This window comes from Tiliqua scincoides, chromosome 5 (genome assembly GCF_035046505.1).
Source record: "Tiliqua scincoides isolate rTilSci1 chromosome 5, rTilSci1.hap2, whole genome shotgun sequence".
In the NCBI taxonomy this organism is placed as follows: Eukaryota; Metazoa; Chordata; class Lepidosauria; order Squamata; family Scincidae; genus Tiliqua; species Tiliqua scincoides.
This window is the reverse complement of record NC_089825.1, coordinates 23,745,644-23,765,965: the sequence shown is the minus strand read 5'-3', so window position 1 is coordinate 23,765,965 and position 20,322 is coordinate 23,745,644. Positions and strand designations below refer to the sequence as shown.

At 43.5% G+C, this 20,322-nt stretch overlaps 1 protein-coding gene across 1 annotated transcript in view; it reads right to left on the bottom strand.

Moving 5' to 3' along the window:
- The window catches only part of ITGA8 (integrin subunit alpha 8), a 142,230-nt gene that overhangs the window by 12,755 nt on the left and 109,153 nt on the right, over positions 1 to 20,322 (bottom strand). Inside the window, exon 28 of the mRNA XM_066629122.1 lies at positions 5,695 to 5,796. Coding sequence (XP_066485219.1) covers positions 5,695 to 5,796 — 102 coding nt within the window. The remainder of the gene's footprint in view (positions 1 to 5,694; positions 5,797 to 20,322) is intronic.

Below are 20,322 nucleotides of genomic sequence, written 5' to 3'. Positions count from 1 at the left end.
TATTATTAATGTACATTAATGTTATTAATGTTAAATGTTTAATAAACTGAATGTTTAATTTTGAACGTTACTTTTTGGCAAATCACATCCAAATATAAAGGATTATTGGAGGGTGATGGGTAATCTGGCACTAAGTCATAGTTTAGTGCCAGAGCACCTACCTTACATGCTGAGGGCCCCAGGTTCAATCCCTGGCATCTCCAGGTAGGACTGGGAAAGACCCTGGAGTTGCTGCCAGTCTGTGTCAGCAATACCGAGACAGATGAAGTATCGGTCTGACTCAATAGGGAGCAGTTTCTGTGTAATGTTGACAGCATTCTCAGAATTATCCTGCATCTTTCCCAAATGAAAACTTTTTACTTCTAATGATTTTGGAAACTATGACACATTTTCTTTGGATCACAACCCAGACATATTCCAAATATCCTGAGTCACAATGGCGTGATTTAGCAGGATGGACTCAGCAATTAAATTAATAATCCATTTGCCATTTCTCCATCTATGTACAGAATAACTGGATGACAAGCAATGAGGACAGTCTCAGAATGCTTACTGAGGTCCAGTGGAACCAAAACCCAGCACAATGATAAGCACAGTCATGCATTTCTTTAGGATCCTGACCAGAAGGTCGATAAATCTGAAGGAAGCTGTCTGCTGTGCTGCAAGGACTGTTTATTCAGGCTTTATCATGGCTCAGTTTTATTAACCGGTACAGCCAAATAGGAAAGTGTTGCTGCTTTTGTGGCTTGCTTGTGAACCCTCTGGTGGGACAAGCTGGTTTGCCACTATTCTTCCACCCTGCATATACTTCCACACTGACTTCTACTGAGCCAGATCACCAATCCATCTAGGGATCTTTCCAGTCCTACCTGGAGATGCTACCAGGAGCTTTCTGTGTGCAAAGCACTGGCTGCTCATATAGGCCACTTCACATACTAAAAAATTTAGCATATATGCCAGGTACATTCCTTAATGTGTGTGTTGAAAATGAGGGCTGGCCCAAGACCTCCTGATGTCTGGGGTGGTATGCCAAATCCTGCCTCCTCTTACCCAATGATATGTCAGCATCTACACCTCCCATTCTCCAGTGATTTAGCTCAGTGCTCTCTTCCCTTCATGTTTCCTCTTCCTCTCTGTCCTCCTCTTCCTTTTCCAATATAGGAGCAGAAGGAGGGGCAATAGAGGCAAGTAGCTGGATAGGGATGACTATCCCTCAACAATCTTCTGCCTGAGGCAACAGCTTCAGGACCAAATCCTATCCCATTTTCCAGTGCTTGTGCGGCTGTGCCAGTGGGGTGTGCACTGCATCTTGTGGTGGCAAGGCAGTCACAGAGGCCTCCTCAAGGTATGGGAACATTTGTTCCCTTACCTCAGGATTGCATTGCGGCTGCACCGGTGCTGGAAAGTTGGATAGGATTGGGCCCTCAGTTGACCTCATGGATGGGCTGGCCCTGCTGGAAGCACACATTTGTACACATTTCCATGTGCAAGATAGAAACACGTGGAACCATGACAGCTAAGCAGCATTTGCAAGGACAGAAGCCTTATAATCTGCCGACCTTACAATCTGCCTAGCAGATGCTAGGGATATGTTTGATGGAACTAGACATCATGCGTGCTACCATGTAAGCTTCTAGCTAGTATCTGTTGGGAAAAGAATTCTGGAGGAGAAGGCTGCTTGATCTGACTCAGAAAGGCTTATCATGGGAACTGGTCCTGAATTCCTATCAACTCATATTAGGGGTGCTAGAAGTTGAAGTGAGAGTCAACGACCTCTCAAAGAAAACCAGGAGTTCTTGGCTCTTGACTCATCTTTCATTCAACCAGGGATAAAACAAACAATAGCAGGGCTGTTTCTTCTAGTGGGTGAAATTGCTTGTTCCACAGAGAAATGGGTACCTCATGAACTTCCCAAGACAGCAAAGTTGATTGAAATACTAAGAATTTCTTATTTGTGTAACTCAGAGCCACAACCTTGTAGAAACAACCTCTGCAACTTTATTGTGTGAGTATAGTATAGAAATTGTATGTAGTTCTATGCAGAAGCAACTGTATACATGATTTTTATTCTGGATTATAATTATGCTAAAGGATGGTTAAGCAAAATTTCCAGCCTCTGTCTGCACTGGCATCACTCCACTGGACAGCTTCTCAGCATTTCAAATAAACCCTTCAAGACAGACTCTCAATCAACTATTGATAGATTTCAGGAAGAGCGAAAATAAGAAGAATTGCCAGCAGGAACTTCAAAAGGATGTCTGCCTATAACACATTAAGCTGTACAGTTGGCAAAACTCCACTACCATGGTCAGATCTGAGAGGACATAAAAAAAAAACACACGCTATCGTTTTCCCAAGAATTTATGGGCATCTGGCAGTAAATCAATTCTGCAGAATAACGTGCCTCATTCTCAAGTAGTACTGTAAAAATGCTTATCAGGTCACTCAGTATAGCATCTGAGACTTGTTGAGAGCAACAGATGGAGATGGTATTTAGCAGCCATTTTGACTAGCATGTGTTTCTGCTATGGAACACATGCGTTGAGAAAACAAAACCAGAATTCATCTTTTACTGTGGTATCTTTGAACATCTTTGGAGGAGCAATGAACATGAAGGATCAAAACATTCTGCTCCCCAGCCTAAAGGTAAATCATCTCTGTGGAATGGGCATCAAAGAGAGAAGCCAGCCATGAGGTAGACCAGAAGAGCCTGTTTATTGGCTCAAACCGTCCCCATCTCCCAATACCTTTCTCATGATGTTATTTGTCTGGTTATGCGGAGGAGCATGTCCTTATTCTTAATAGCACACACGATGCACCATTATATTTATTAAGCTCGATATCTGTCCCCAAAAGGTGTGTAATTAATATCCAAAGGATAATTGGTTACAGTACCCTGAGTTTTATACAGAGAATCATTTATTTTCTATACAGTTTTATACAGAGAATCCACTCATAAATTTATTTTTGAGGTGGTACAGTTAGTCACGTGTTGACCAAGCCAGCTTATTTTCACGTGAGGAGGCGCTTATCTGAAACAGTCCTCACGTATTTTCTCTAGTGATATAATTAAGGATGTTGCCTTTAAAATATGGAGGGTGCTACAAGTCTTCTCACTCCTTGCTCCCACCATACCTGGTAATTGTATAGGAACTTTAGAGCCCAATCCTGTGCTCGGTGGTACTGTCGCAGACATGCCGTAAGGCTCCCGCCCATGCTAGCTCAGCGCCAACCAGTGCTGGGCTAGCGAGAGGTGGTCACCCAGCTTCCACAGCTCGGTGGTCTCCTGGACTGCTGAGCTGTGGCACAGTAGGTGGGGTGGAGATGGGAAGGAGGTGATCCGGGGAGGGGAGAGGCTGGTGGGAGGTGGAGAGAGGACAGGGGGAGACATGCCAGGGGGTGGACTGGAGGCATGTTGGGGGGAGGGGGGTGGGTCAGCGGAGCTCTGCTCCGCAGGATCCAAGGCGCTCATGTAGGGCTCCGTACCCTACATGAGTGCCTTTACCTTACCGCCGACCTTCTGATCAGCGGTAAAGTGAGTAGCCCCATTGCGGGGCTGCTTACCTTACCTGGGAGAAGGGGACAAAAGTTCCCTTCTCCCAAGGCGCCTTCCGCGGTAGCCCGGGAGGCACAGGATCTGGCAGCAGCCCTTCTCGGTGCCGCCGAGCTTGGGCGCCCCGGGCAGCTCAGGATTGAGCTGTTAGATGTTGACTGTCATCTAGAATGCCAAAGATATGGAAAAGTCTCCATTGTTCCACTCAAGATGATGGTTTGGAACAGTGTACAAGGAGCCACTGTTGGAGGTAACTGATGATTTGAACGTATGGGCTATTTCAGACAAAGAAATGTCTGCATGAAAGCCCTGAGTGTGAAGTCTGCAGCTGCCCAGGAAGACCTCAAGAATACATTTATAAAGTGGAGCTTAATTGTTGTAGACACCGACAGTTGAACTTGTGATATCAAATACTGAGAAATATGTTGCCAGATTCTCTTAATTTTATAACATTTCTATCCCAACGTTTCTGCCATGGGCAGTCCAAAGAGGTTTATGTTACTCCACATACTCGACACTTGAGAAGCTGCCATTTTTAAAAAATAAAACCCCAAAACAGATCGGATCATCTGCTCCTTCTTGCAATTGTGGCCATTTCTGGAAATGGGAGAGGTAGCATAGGAATAAACTGCCCTCACGGATAAACTTAATTAGAGATCTACAAGTTATATTATCTGGTGCATTACTGAATGATGAAAGACGTGAGCAGAGGCCCTTTTTAGTACAACGGAGAACGAAAGGAGCTGTTTGGCACAGAAGGTAGCTGTCTAAAGCTGTGATGGGGTGTGATAGCAAAATAAGAGTTTTTCATTGCCACAGTTCTTATGTCCGTTGCACTAGGGATGCAATCAAGAATGTGTTTAATAATAACAGTCCAAGATTATAATAAAAGAAGTCAAGGTCAATATCTTGAACAATGGTTGCTGTTCAGAATTGTGGCTCCCGTCAAGGGATCGGTATGTGAAATCCATACCAATCTGGCAAGGCATTGCTTGCAAATGTATCGGTCAGCCTTGATTGTGTCAGCACCATGGATGCAGCTGGTTGGCTCTGTTTAAGTATGGACTTTTGCTACTTCTGTACAAAAAGCTCTAGAAAGCTTAAGAGGAGGAGAGCTCATTGTGTAGATAGCTTCTGCCTTGCAGCTTATGAACCCAGGAACCTTGCAGCCGGAACCAGCCCATCTATGAAGCCAACTGAGGTGGTACCAAAGGCAATAGGCTGGTAAGAGCTGCCCAAATCTGCCTCCTTGCCTCTGGTGCTCTAGCTAGCTCATCACTCTCCTCTTCTCCATCCTCTTCTTCTGCTCCAGCCTCTTCTTCCTTTTCTGATCCAAGGAGTGAAAGCGGCACAGGCCTTGCATATGCCCAGATAAGGAGGGCAGTGTTTAGCATGCCACTTCAGGTGCCAGGCAATGGTTAGCTAAGGGGGAGCCAGGGGAGGTACATGCCAGGGCCGCAGGTACCATGTAATGAAGGTTCCCCTCACAACACCTGAAGCAGTTATGAGCTGCTCCGAATGATCCAACTGCTTTTTTCATGAAAACAAAAAACAGTAGTTGGCCACCCAGAAGTAATTGGTGGTGTCAACATAATTATTTCTGGGTCAGGTTCTGGGGGAGGTTGACTTTGAGTATCATGGCACCAAGTGCCAGAGGGGTGAGCCACGCCAGTTCAGGAGGTCTTTCACTGGCCCTGCTTACTGCCCTTTCCCCCAAACAGAAACAGAAAAGGAGATTTTTCTCATTAAAACAATCTGAACAAATGACTGAAAGCTCAAAACTGGTTTCCAGGAGAAATCTTACCATGTCAAAGGAGAAATGAGATAAATAGTAAATGGCAGCATAGAGAGAGGTCCCCTTTCCCCAACAGCACAGACCGAGTTAGAGCTGAGGTAGACCTTTGGTCCCTGCTGAGCACATTACAGCAGACACACAATTATTTTGCAAAAGCTGGGATTATTTTAAACTCTCCCACACAAATTTCCTTTAAATAGTAGTCAAAGGATGAACCTGCCTGCTAAAAACACAGGAAATGGTTATCTTGAATTTCCCATCTATAAATACCTTCCATAATACGAATCACAATGACCAAAATAACGCATATGTTTTGTATCAATAGGTTATTTTCTCTGTTACTCACCGCTATGCTTCCTTCAGGGTACTTTGCTGGCTGAACTTTGTATGGCATCTTTTTCACTTCAAATGACACATTGACGGAAAGAGAGTAGTGGTCATTTTTCCTCTGGAAAACAAGATGGAGACAGGGTGTCAAAAACTGCCTTCATGTATTTCTCTGACATCAAATATCAGTTTGATCTTGCTTAGGGGCTCTTTTTTGCCTGCATGCATACACTGTGTGCAGATGCTTCAGTGTTATTCACGTTGTTAAACATGAACATGGCGCTTTTATGCTATGGGAACACGGTGGGTGGCTGTGGCGTGCAAGGAAGCGCATACAAATGCGATGAAGGAAAATGATTTTTCCATATGGTGGATGCTTTAAACTGAAAGTTTAACATAACCATTATCAGCAGATTAGCAAGGCACACAACTAGACAGCAGATTCATTGGGCTAGCAAGGCCATGGGAGGGACTATCTCTTCCCACAGGAAGAGATATACAGGAAAGCCTTTTTGTATATTCTGCTGCTGAGAGAAGTATGCTTGGCAGCTTACACATGAAAGACCTTTCCCTGTGGTTGTTTCCAGATTGTGGAACTCCCTCCCACAGGAGAGGAAGGAAGCACCCTTGCTAACTCAATTTTGGTGCCAGCCGAAAATGGATTTCAGTTGGCCCTCCCCTCTTGACTGTGGTGCTAGTTTGATGTTTCAACCTGCTGCTTCAGATCTGCTTTGAAAATTACTGATTTATTCCTTTTTGGTTGTATTTTAGGGGTTTTGATTGTTGTTCTCAACTTGGCACTGTTAGCTATTAGCAGCCCTCCGTAACAGGAGGGGAAAATGTGGGATATAAAGTGCTAAAACAAACACATAAATAGAGGCTTCGACAAGCAAGTACTGTGAAGGTCAAGAATTTCAGAAGGCAATCCACACACCAGAATTTGCCAAATGCTCCCTCTTCATTTATCAGGAGGCTTGACAGCATGAGACAATCAATGTGTGAATGAGCTCTTTAGAAGCTTTGATTTTGTCAAAAATATGTGCCAGGGTAGTGACTGATAATGTAATGACGAGGAACTAGAAGACTTTAATACTTTGCCCCTCTCGTGGTTCCAATCTGGGTTGCACACCTTTTTTTTTTTTACAATAGTAAAAAAAAAACAACTTCTATTAGTTGCAGAAGAAACTTTACACTAGGTGAAAATCCCCCCCCCCCACTGTGCGGCACGCCAATGAAGCCTAGAGACAAGTAGGGTAAAATGGGGTCTGCCCTGAGGCAAGAAGAATTGTGAGACAACAATCAGAACTAGTTTCCAGAGACTTTCCAGCATAGTGCTGCAAGACTGGTAAGCCCTCAGGGTCAAATTGTGATGCCAGCTTTAAAGGCCTTAGACTGCAATCCTGTCCTCACTTACCTGGGAGGAAGCCCCTTTCACTATAATGGGGCTTACTTCTGAGTAGAAATGCATAGGATTGGACTCCCAGGCAGGTAATGGTCTAGTCCAAGTTAGGGGCCCACACTTAAAGGTATTCATAGGGTAGGCAGGAACCTACCTGTCCCTATTGGACAGCATTTACTATTTGCTGTCCAAATAATAATTCCATATACATGGCCCTGAATTTCTACCAAAACTTTTTTCACGTGGGATGTGCGCGTGCGTGTGTGCCTTGGAAAGTTTTATTTTTCTAAATAGTGCACAGGGCAATATCACTGATGCAGATCTCTGCTGACCTACAGCGGAGGCTAGGGCTTGCCCTGGGGCAAGGGAACAAACGAGGTGACCTCCCCCACCTGCTAAATTCCCCCATGGGATGCAGTGTAGTGCCGCAGCATCCCGTTGGGGAATTTAGGTAGGATTGGACTGCTCAGCTGCAATCCTAGACACACTTTCTTGGAAGCAAATTTCCAAGAAAGTGTGTCCAATGAACACAATGAACTTACTTCTGAGTAGACATGCATAGGCTTGTCCTCTTACTTTCATTATTCAGTTGGTCGTCATCCCTCCCTCTCATTCCTTTCTTCATGAAGACAAAATTCCAGCCTTTTCAGGGCTTCCCAAAACGGTTTTCCCAGGATGAATAACTGCTGTGCTACACAGCTGAATAGCTGGTATGCTACACTTTTCTTCAGCTTTTTTGAGACACAAACTACACAGAGCATTCTGATGAACCTCTGTTGGGTGTTCATAACAGGTTAGGGTCTGGTTCTCAGAAGCAGCCCCATCGTTAGGTACCTGCACCTCGCAGACTTGGTGAGGGGCTGGGGACCAGGGCTGCAATCCTATGCACACTTTCCTGGGAATAAGCCCCCATTGAACACAGTGGGACTTGCTTCTGAGTAGACATGCAAAGGATTGAGCTGTAAACTGGCTTGGAATTTCAGTGATCCAAGCGATATGATCCAGACACAGGTTTTGTCGGAATCCATGCACAAGACTTGCTTTCAGCACAACTAAAATAACAAGAGGCCTATGATGAGCTTTATTAGGTAATGCAAGAAACTAGGGAAGAAGAAAAGAAACGCATTTCTTTCCTTCCCTAATGATACTCCACTGCAGAAAGAACCGCAATACTCCCTCACTTCCTAGTGCCTTACAAGACCTAGGGAATTGCAGCATTTCATATTTTGTCCTGCTCTTTTGTTTTACTATTGGCAGGAATCCAGTTTTGAAACTTCACTGTTGCTTTTTAAATCCTGCACCTGGGAAAGTGTTCTTCGTTTCTAAGGAAGATCTCCCTTCAGTGCTTGGAGAAAAGTGGATTCTGGGGCTCTTTCCTATACATTTTCAATTACAGCAGCGTTCTCATCTCACCAGCGCAAAATGTTTATATTCTTTGGTATTTCCTGCAGCATCAGCTTTGCTCTCCCCATTACTTGAGCGATACTTTCTCCCTTCCCAGCTGCTGTTCGGAGAAAGCCTCCTCCAGCTATTTTATCTCTCATCAGTGAAGAGGATTTATGAGTACACTAATCCCTGACCTTTGCCCTTGAGGGTGGGGCATATACAAACACACACTCATGTGAAAGCACATGTACCTTTGAAAAATGTGTCATTGTTCCACAAAGCAGAGAGCCTATTCTTCTTTTGCTTTTTTTTAGCCAAAGGATGTCAGCTGACTAGCCTTCTTCTTGAATTCATTGTAATTTAGTGTTTTAAAATATTTCATTCTCAAAGGGCATCTTTCCAGAAATGAGGAAGAGTCTCAGTTATCTCCCCACAGTTCTCCCCCCACTAGGTGACCACTTGCCCCTGATTCCTGTTTCTGACGCCTACCACTTGCACAAATAGTTCAAATTTCTGGAACCGGAAGACCAGCTTGTCAGTCAGACTCAGAACCATTGCTGATGACTGGAATTCTTGACGTGTCACAAAGAGAGGACATTTCATCGAAAACTGTTTTATCTATTTGAGGTTCATTCAATGAGGAAGCTTAGACTAAGAAAGGGTGGTGGGGTTCTGCCCCCCTCTTTCACCAGGGCACTCTGTGGTCTTCCAGGCTCAGACAAAGAATCTCCCTTGGCTAGGTTGCTCTGTCTGCATAAGTGCTATTTTCAGCTCTCCCTGAGCTCCTGATCTTACGAGACATCTGACACAGCTGGACACATTGTGCAAAAATAGATTATGGAGGCCAGTTCGTTCCTGAGGACCCCACCTGCTGGCTTCCTGTGAACTAGATAATTTGAAAACAACCCTTCCACAGGTAAAGCCTCCACAGCAAATGTCCCTCAGATGTGGAAAAAGCAGTGAAGAAATGAGATCTCAGTGTGACAATCAGGAGTGTTGTGAAATCTGTGATATATACAACATCGCTAGTTTACACAGCTAGGTTGCAATTCCCAAGAGCATGAAATCTAAAGCAGAACTTTGGTGGCCAATTTTAGTGGCTTTTTCCTTATATTCTGCATTGTCTGTTACGCTCATGATAATGTTAGGAGTAAAGACTGCAGGCAATAGGAGTTCTCATGGTCAAGCAAACATTCCATGCAAGACACCGAGAGGTATGCCAATGGTTTTTTAAAAATGGAAAAAGCTACTCTGGGAGCAAACAGTCAGAAGCAGAGAAGTGAACCTATGAAGCTATGTTATATTGAATCAGGGCCCAATCTTGAGCCTTGCGTGCCGGCTCACTGCCGGCGTGCACCATTGCAAACGGGTCATAAGGCATGCTTGTATGCCTTACCGTGGGCCCAGCGCCAGAGCTAGCCCAGTATGAGCCCATGCTGGGTCGGCTCTGGTGCTGGGCCCGCGATCCACCGCCTGGTGGCTCACCTGGACCACTAAGCAGTGAAAAGGAGAGTGGAGGCATGGAGGGAGGCGGGGAGGAGGCGGTCTGAGGCAGAGGAGGGTGGGGAGGAGGTGTGGCAGGGAGGGAGCGGGGCAGGACTGGCAGAACTAAGCTCCACTGGATCTAGAACCCTGTGTTGGGCCATATCTTCAATTCTGCACTGGCTAAAGAGCTGCCGCAGAATCAAGTAGCCCCACTGTGGGGCTACTTCTCTTATTCCCCTTTCCCCAAGGAGCCGGTGGCAGCTGCCCTGCGTGCTTAGGATGCCGCTGCAGCCATTTTTGGCGTCACTGCACTGGTCAGTTCAGGACTGGGCTGTCAGTCTATCTAGTTTATGGTCCAATCCTGTTGAAGGTGGATGCTGGCAGAACAAATCTTCCGCTAGCATCACTGCCGCAAACATGCCATAAAGTACGTTGTGGCAGCACAAGGTCCAGGCATGCTGGCAGATAGGCCAGAGCCTTCCCTCTGGCATGGTGGAGCAACAGATGCCCACCAAAGCAAATAAGCCCAGTGCAGGGGTGGGGGCTGAATGGGGCAGGGGGAGGATGGAATGGGGAGGTGATAAGCTGGGTAGATCAGGCCCCAGGGGCAGGATTGGCAGCACCAACATTCACCAAATCTTGAGGCCCTTCCCAAGCTTGATCTACTTCTAGGGATCAACACGGACTTGCCAAGCGATATTTCTGGCACAAGTATGAATCGACCTGTTGTGGCTGCTAGGGCTTACTCTGGGGCAAGGGGACAAATGTTGTCCCAAGTGTAAGGAACCTTTCCACACTCCCTGAACAACTGGTGTGAAGGATACCTAGTCACGCCACTAAATACCTTGCTCCAATACAGACTCTACTGTAATCCAGATGAAACTATGAGTCAGGAATAAGTCACAACCAGAGCTGAGCCCAACCAACCTTTTACATTTTGTTTTCACTTCCATTCATACTGAAAAGCATTGCTGTCAAAAAGCTGGGTGGCACAGAAATAGCATAATTCTTGTGGGGTATACATTGAGTCCCCCCCCCTTTTGAAGACAGAAATACAAATGTATAGTTTTCAGATTTTTCTAGTAATCAGAATGCTTTGGACGAATGTCTGTACCAAATCCCAGGGCTCCAATTTGTCAGAAAATATCATAACAATATTGATATTTCTGAGAGACCATACAGATGTCACCTTAGTATGTTTTCACTTGTAATTACAACCCTTCCTGTGATTTCTGCCTTCTGGGCCATTCTATAGGCACTAGTTGTTAACCGTACACAAGAAGTCCTACTCCAGTACGCTGACCCCCATGATGTTTCTGCATATCTGTTTCTTAGATCTTTTTTCCTTCTCTGCTGTTTCCATCTGCTGAATTCCCAGATGATAGCAAAAAAATGTTCATTCTTGTGTTTGCAACATTCTGTACCAGTCAACCTCATTCCATTTCTTATTACTTGAGTTCACGAGGTTACCCAGTTCACTCTGCAGAACTTGATCTTCATCTGTGGTAATAATACTGCCTCCCTATTTGGGGTCATCAGCAAATGTCATCAGTGTACTCCAACTTCCCTCCTACTTCTTATAGCAAAAATAATACAATAAAATGCAACCCATGCTAGTCTGGGAAGAACTCCACCACTTCAAGCAAAAGCAAAAGAAGCACTTCTGCTTCTCTACTCAGAAGTAAGTCTCATTGTCTTCAATGGGGCTTGCTCTAAGGAAAGCATGCATTGGATTACCTGCCTTCATCTTGAAATTTTCATTTTTTTAAAAAGCAAAAATCATGACCCTGTTCTCTTTATCTGTTTTTACACTGCCCATTGATAGTCAAGTTTACCAGTCTTACTGATTACCCACTCCTATGTGCTGTTGCTGAAATCTGGATATATTAGGCTGCAATCCTAACCTCACTTTCCTGGGAGTCAGTCCCATTGAACACAACAGGACTTACTTCTGAGTAGACTTGCTTAGGATTGTGCCCTTAGTTATCCTACTTTTCCTTTTTCCAGAAAACCTCAAAGGGATATCAGGACAGCAGAGTGGCTATACACAATCTACCATTTTTAACTCATGCTGCTCTTTATTATTCTCTTCAGTATTTTTAATCTCTTTCTCTCTCATATCTAGGGCCTTACATGTATAAGAATTTAGCTAAAACTCTCAACACGAAAACCTGTTCAATGAACAGTTACTAAAATTCCCACTGTTACGTCAATGAGAGCAGTAAAGAAAGAGTCTGTAAGGCTGGAGGAACCTCGTGGTGGTGAAGCACCGAATAGAGAGACAGCTTGTGATGTTCCTCTTATTCATTTACAGCCCGCCTTTCTTCAAGGGGTTGAGGGGCTCCCCTCATTTTAACATTACAACAAGTCTGTGAGGTAGGTTAGGCTGAAAATAGGAATTGACTAAAGTGATGTGGTGAGCTTCACGGCTGGGCAGGGATTTGTACCTAAGAGCCCAATCCTGTGTCTGCCAGGCTGTAGCATGCAGCTAACTGCACAATGGAGGGAGAGGGAGTGCAGGAGAAGTTTTGGGGTGGCTTGGGAGAGGGCAGAGAACAGACTGGGTGAGGGAGGGGAAGATACTGGCAGCACCAATGTGTGCCATTCTAGCCACTTTTTTTTGACCAATCCCTCCCCTTTTCTCTGCTTGGACTTAAGACAGCTATATAACTGGCGTAGGTCTGAGGAGACCCTTAGGTCATCAGGAGGCCTACAAAGAGGTAAGGGAAAAATATTTTTTCTTACTTCTCCTAGGCCCCCTGATTGCCACCCCCCCAACCGTAACATGCAGCACATACCTCCATGTCACAGCTGCACGCTATATCAATATTCTGCCTTTTCTTGGTTACTCTACACTAGAAAATAATTATTTCATGATAGGCAATTTAGTACCACCATCCCCAGGGAACATTACATACTCAACCACTTGCATCTAGGCATGTTACTAAACTTACTGTATATAATTTATAAAGAACCCTTGAACGCAAAGCACATCCTGCCCTCCTTGTTAACTTGACCGGCTCAGCTAGGCCACGGAGCAATATCCCACACGGTCTGATTGACGGATGAGCAGAAAAGGGCATGAGCCGTTTCCAAAGAGCCTTTACAGGAAATACATCAACCATAAAAACTTCTTTCACCATTGTGTATGTTCTGTTTCAATTTTAAGCTTGTATTACTCGTAACAACTCTGCCGGAGGGCATTTCCTGGGGATTAATGTCTGCCAGGACTTTTAAAATCCTTGAACTGTGCCTTGGGCCACTGAATCCTCACAGCCGATTCTTAAGCTCCAGGAAGTACTCTGGAATTCAATTTCTATCACTTCATAGAAACTGAAAATAGGGGGGGGGAGAGAGAAGCTCGCACAAAGCAACACTACAATATTCACAGAGGAATTTGTCTGTGGCAGGAGGGTAGTGTACAACGTGTGCAGTCAGCAATATCCCGAGACAGAATCCTCTCTTCTTATTCAGACATCTCACGGACACAGAACATAATTTATGCCTTCCTTTCCAATGTATCCCATTGTAATGTTCTCAGTTCATTCTCCAGCTGCAAATTTTTACCCATCATGGAACAAGATTTAGGTCTTGCATGCTTCGATGGTGTTTGCTGGAAAAGTGAATGTCGTTTGGAACATGACTGGACAGAAGATGTAGGAGTTGTGTAACATCTTTTGGAATGCCTTCCGATCTGTTTTCAAGCTGAACTCAGGACTGGACCAGCCATAAGACCAACTGAAGAGGTTGCCGCAAGAAGAGGATTGGGGGGGGGGATCCCTGCCACCTGCCTCCATTTGCCTGCCTCCACTGATGCTTCTCCTCCTTCCACTCTCTGGATTTAAAAAAGAAAGTGGGGAATGGAACCCCCTACACTAGCCCACTGCTCCCATTTCCTCCATTTTTCCCACTTCTGCTCCATTCTCCACTTTTTGGATCCAGAGAGCGGGAAGAGTACAGGTTTCTCCCCGTATCTGTGAGTTCCATATCCAAGGTTCATAAGAACATAAGAACAGCCCCACTGGATCAGGCCATAGGCCCATCTAGTCCAGCTTCCTGTATCTCACAGCGGCCCACCAAATGCCCCAGGGAGCACACCAGATAACAAGAGACCTCATCCTGGTGCCCTCCCTTGCATCTGGCATTCTGACATAACCCATTTCTAAAATCAGAAGGTTGCGCATACACATCATGGCTTGTACCCCGTAATGGATTTTTCCTCCAGAAACTTGTCCAATCCCCTTTTAAAGGCGTCCAGGCTAGACGCCATCACCACATCCTGTGGCAAGGAGTTCCACAGACCGACCACACGCTGAGTAAAGAAATATTTTCTTTTGTCTGTTCTAACAATCCCAACACTCAATTTTAGTGGATGTCCCCTGGTTCTGGTGTTACGTGAGAGTGTAAAGAGCATCTCCCTATCCACTCTGTCCACCCCCTGCAAAATTTTGTATGTCTCAATCATGTCCCCCCTCAGGCGTCTCTTTTCTAGGCTGAAGAGGCCCAAACACCGTAGCCTTTCCTCATAAGGCTATAATGCTAACAGAAAGCTTTCATAATGCTAACAGAAAGCAGGAAGCACTAACAGGAAGCTAAACATTGTGTCATTTTCAGCCCTCCAACAGTGACAGGAGGGCTCCAATCAGAGACAAATGAGGGCCCAATCTTATCCAATTTTCCAGTGCTGATGCAGCCGTACCAATGGGGCATGCACTGCATCCTGTGGTGGGCAGGCAGTCATGGCAGGCAGGTGGGCATATATAGTCATATATATATAGGTAGCATCAATTCTAATATATTAAAAATAAAATATTGAAATGAATGGGAACCCACCTGAAATTGTCTCACAACCCACCTAGTGGGTCCCAACCCACAGTTTGAGAAACAGTCTTAGCCTACTATTGCACTAATATAGCCATTTCAATAATGCTACCACACTACCTAATCAAAAACACATATGTTCTATCAAAAGAAGGAAAATTCAGATGCTTTATGTCAGCATATGTGAAACACATGGGCATCTTGATTCAAAATATTTAAGCACTTCCAACAAACATGGAGTACAGTATCTGTCTGCGCAGCATTCAGCCACATGCAGAGGTAATTTGGAAAGCGCATCACCCTCCTGGCCCACCTAAGGAGTAATATCCAATTTAACTGGGTTTTCAGAAGGTATGCTGATGGATGATAGGGCCTACTTTGGTTCCAATGAGACACAGCAGCAGAAGTCAATAACCCACTCCAACAGATACAAGATGGAGGCCAAGCAAGGCACTTAAGGACAAAAAAAAACCCTGCATCTGGCTTGCAGGTGGGAGGAGAAAAAGACGTGGTTTCGGCCAGTTGGAACAGTTCTCTGAATCTAGTAAGGTTCATGCATTCCTCCTCAGATATGAATGATGTTCCAACCTTTGAAACCATGTTGGCTGCTACTTCAGATGGCCCAGTTCCACTGTACTTCATTTTCCTATTTCTGAGGCATGTTTGAGGGGTAGTTTTCCTTTTCAGGTACAGTATCACAGACCATTTTCTAAGGGGAAGAAAATGAGAAAGCCCTTCCATTTTCGTAATAGAGGTCTTGTGGTAATTCTGAATTTTGCTCCTCCAACTGAGACACAGTGCTAGATGCAATTTCTGGCCTTGTGTTATTGTAATAATGTTCGTCTTGCATCGTTACAAAAAAGAAAGAGGTTCCACCTCATTTCCACTGAAGTTTGGCACATTCAGATGGAGGAGAGGGAGAAATATACTGTTACCATTTAAATGTGTGCTTTGAGAACTTATTAGCACACCTTCTTTGCTTGAAATCCAACTACTGCAAGAGTTCTTGATCTTTTGTTTCTCATGTACCCCAAACAGAATTTTGAACTGTTTGTGCGTCCCATCGAAATACTTTTTGCTTGTTTTATTTCAATTATTATTTGCCATTTTCCTGAAGTGAACATAAATGGCAAAAAGAAGAACTTTGACAAATATTAAAATGTAATCTTGGGGGGGGGGAGGGGAATGTGTACCCATGGAATTTTTCCCCTAAATCTAGCAGCATTTCATGCATCCCCTGGACTCCCTTTGCATACCCTGTACAGGGGAGGACCCCACAGTTCAAGAACCCCTGTATCACTGGGAACTGAACAACAGCCAAGAAAAAGACCCTCAACAAATACAGGTAATGGAGATCATCAAATAATTGAGCCCACAGTTTTTTTTTTTTTTTTAAAGGCATTGAAGGCTGTAGTCTTCTGCAAAGTTACCTGGGTGTAGGTTTCATTGAACACAGTGGAACATAGGATTGCACTGTGACATTGTCTTGATTGTGCAAACATGTTTAGGAGTGGGAGCGTGATGGAAGGAGAAGCCACTTGAGAGAGATTTGACATAGAAAACCAACAGATAAGGAAAGTAAAGCAGCCCCTTTCCTCTTCTCTTATTTTATTCATTAGGGAACTTTGTAAGCCACCTTGGGCATTTGTTTCTGCCTGAGAAAGGCAGGATGTTAAACAAATAAATTTACCCAAAGTCATAGGTTTTTGATTTTCAGGCCATTGTAACATGTGCCAACATGGACTATGTAGACTAGAGCAGTGGTTCTCAAACATTTAGCACCGGGACCCACGTTTTAGAATGAGATTCTGTCAGGACCCATTGGAAGTGACATCATCAAGCAGGAAAATTTTTAACATCCTAGGCTGCGATCCTACCCACACTTACCAGGGAATAAGCCCCATTGTTAAAAGCATACACAGGCTGTTAAAAGTATCAGCCTGTTAAAAGTATAGATGTGTAACATTTCCCCAAATGCAGTCACATACCATGGTAGCATAAAGTTTAATATATTAAAAATAAAATATTGAAATGAACGGGACCCATCTGAAATTGGCTTGCGATGCACCTAGTAGGTCACAGTTTGACCCACAGTTTGAGAAACACTGGACTAGAGTTTTATTTTATATATTATCTGATATGTCATGCATCACATGAATGGAGAGCTGATAGAAATCTTAGTGAAAAACACAATGTCGCCTAACCAAATATGGCTTATTTTTTCTTCTTTTTATGAGTTGAAACATTTGGAGATTTGCAGGTTCAGCTAGACAGACGACAGAACTTAACATATGTTCACATTTGCATTTCAGCTTTGAAGTTAAGCCAAAAATGATCCTGACCCTTCTTGGCTTTCATTTAGCTGCCTTCATTATCTGTGCAGGCTTGTTAGGAGTCTCTAGGCTGCCTGTTTACCAAACGTATCTCATTTAATGTAGAATATTTTTGCTTTTGTGTTCAGTGATTTTTTTTTTTACGTTCTGCAATGTGAAAATGACATTTGCTGACCTAAGTCTCTCGTGGCAGCTTGTGTAATGTCAGCTAAAAATTAAAAATGTTATCCCAAACTGTAGTTATATGAAGAATTCATACGAAGAATATGAATTTATTCATTTTTGAAAGAAGGTCCTTTATACTCAAAATAAATCATATAATCAGGGTTATACTTTCACGTTCAGGAGGAGAAGTTGTTCTGTGACTTTGTACTCTCACACACTGGACAACATAATATATTTGAGCTTTTTTAAAAAAATAAACATTTCCCTCATTCATTCCACCCCCCAGGACTTTTTCACATAGTGATGGATATGAGACAAACAAGGCTCTGATTATGAAGAAATGCCTTTGATTCAACTATGGCTTTTGATTCAATTTGTGACCTTTTGACTTTGATTCACCTTTTCACCTTAAAGTTTTTTCTCTGTGAGAAAAACAAGTCCTAAAGTCATGGACTAAAAAAACATATATTTGTTCACTGGTTTCTAACAGTTTCTAATTGTAGTATGAGTAAACAGGATTAAAAAAATGTTTTGGAGTTATGAAGGGGACTGATTGAAGATATTCCAGAGAAGATTAGTCTTCTTGGAAGGTAGTGGATGAAACATGTGAGGATCCAAGAGGTCAATAATATACCTGATTTTAGTTTTAGAAACTTAGGAAAGACTTTTGGAATAACTGCTGAGAAATTTTTTTATTTAGCCTACCCTTGGGAAATATTGGTATAAATGAGAGTTTTCAGTGGAGTGGCTGAAATGAGACCCCTCATTCCTTCTCACGCTGGCTTTTAGGAGAAACCATATGAGAACATTGTGCCCTTCTTCCTGACCTGGATAGTGCGGAATAGTTGTGCGTAAGACTCGGTATGAGACTGTGCTCCTTAAGAATGCTTTGATACTTTTAACAACGCTCCTTGAGCTAGAGATCGGAATGAACAATGCAATCCTATCCACCTTGACTCAGAAGTAAGTTGAATTGAACTTCCTCCCAGGTAAGTGTGTACAGCTGTGATTTTCAATCTTTTTCATCTCAAGGCACACTAACAAGGCACTAAAATTTTCAGGGCACACCATCGGTTTTTTGACAATTGACAAGGAACACTATGTTGCCAGCAAGAAGCTTGTTTCTTGAATGGCTCTAACTAGTAAATTACACACACCCAAAATCTCACAGCACACCTGAAGATCATTCATGGCACATCAATGTGCTGCAGCACACCAGTTGAAAATCAGTGGGGTATAGGCTTGCAGCCTATGACTGTGTATTGGATTGTTGTTCTACACACATATTGGTATAGTCAAGAGAATGAACTAGTTCTTTAGCAGAACCTTTGTTTTTGAAGTTCTTGGTATAAATTTATTGTTATGCAACACATAACACTGGGCCCTACCTCTGCCACCAGTACTAAGAGTTCAGGGGTCAACCCAATCAGGTGGATCCTCTGATGGGCAAGGGCCCTTGTGCAGTGCTCAGTTTCGCCAACCACTCATGCCACCTCTGCTTATGTGAACTCTGAAGGGTTTCAGCCTCTGATGGGACACTGTGCTTGCAGTGCAGATAAGGACAATTTGAGGGCCAGTTTGCTCATAGGACTTAGAGCTGACAGAGCAATGCTGCTGACTGGACTGCCTCTATGCAAAGAAACACCTTTTAATGTGATCTGTCTCTTACACTTAGCAGGAGGAAAGCAACTGCCCCTATTCTCCCCAGCACAACGTCCTCTTCAGTGGCTGTTTGCTGATGTCTCCCTTGTGACTTCTTTTAGACCAGCCATTTTCAACCACTATGCCGTGGCACACTGGTGTGCCGTAAATAGTCTGCAGGTGTGCCTCAGGAGTTTGGGGGATGGTCATTAGTAGGGCTATTGGGGGATATGAGCCCCTCACCAACTGCATGGTGTGTCTTGTCAATTGACAAAAAATTGATGGTGTCCCTTGACAATTTCAGAATTGGGTCCCTTTAGGGAGAAGGGCGGGATAGAAATAAAGTTTATTTATTATTATTATTATTATTATTATTATTATTATTATTATTATTATTATTATTATTCAGAACCTTGTCAGTGTGCCATGAGATGAAAAAGATTGAAAATCACTGTTTTAGACAGTGAGCCTTCGGGTCACAGAACCAACTTCTTATTCTGTTGCTATGTAAACTTTGTGAACTCTTTTTGTTGACAAGCAATGTATAAATAGTCTGACTAATAACGATAATAACTATTATCATTATTATATTAGTGCCAGGATGGTGTCGTGGTTCTGGAGTTGGACTTAGACTCAAATCTCCACTCAGACATGAAGCTTCCTGAATGACCTTGGACCAGTCACTATCTCTCAGCTTCACCTACCTTACAGGGCTGTTGTGAGGACAAAAGGAGGGGAAGAACTATGTATACCACCCTGCGCTCTTTGGAGGAAGGGCAGTACAAAAATGTGAAAATACATAAATAAATACATAAAGTCCTTGTACCATTCCTGAGAATGAGAATCAGTGATTGCTGCAGGGGGACATGAAGGAATGGGAATCAGGTTCTTTGCTGTGACAGATTCAAGGCTTACACATTACATTTTTAAAATTTCTTCAGGATTATGAGAACATTCTGAAATGGAGCATCTATACCCTTTTTCTCCCAAAATTGATGTCACTCTGACACCACACTATTACAATGCACATCATAATCTAGACAGAGCACATCATTATTTAGATAAGTGTGAAAGTCAAACATTTATGCAACTCTCCCTTGGACTGGGGAACCGTCAAAATATTTTAACGTTCACTAAGAAGCCAATATGAAGCACACATAGAAATGAGACATTTTTACATTAATACTCAAAAGATGAGATACATTTATCTCATACGTGAGGACCAGTTCTCCAGCACAGAGAAACCAAAGTGGACATGATATGGAATGTTTCAGATTGGAAATTCTGTTCCTCCTTCACATGTCGGGCATGGAACCAAACTAGACATGACAAGAAATGTATACTCTTGTCATGTAACTTAAAAAAAAAATTAATTGTATGCAAGAAGGGAAAGCTTGCTTCCTGGTGGATGGAGACG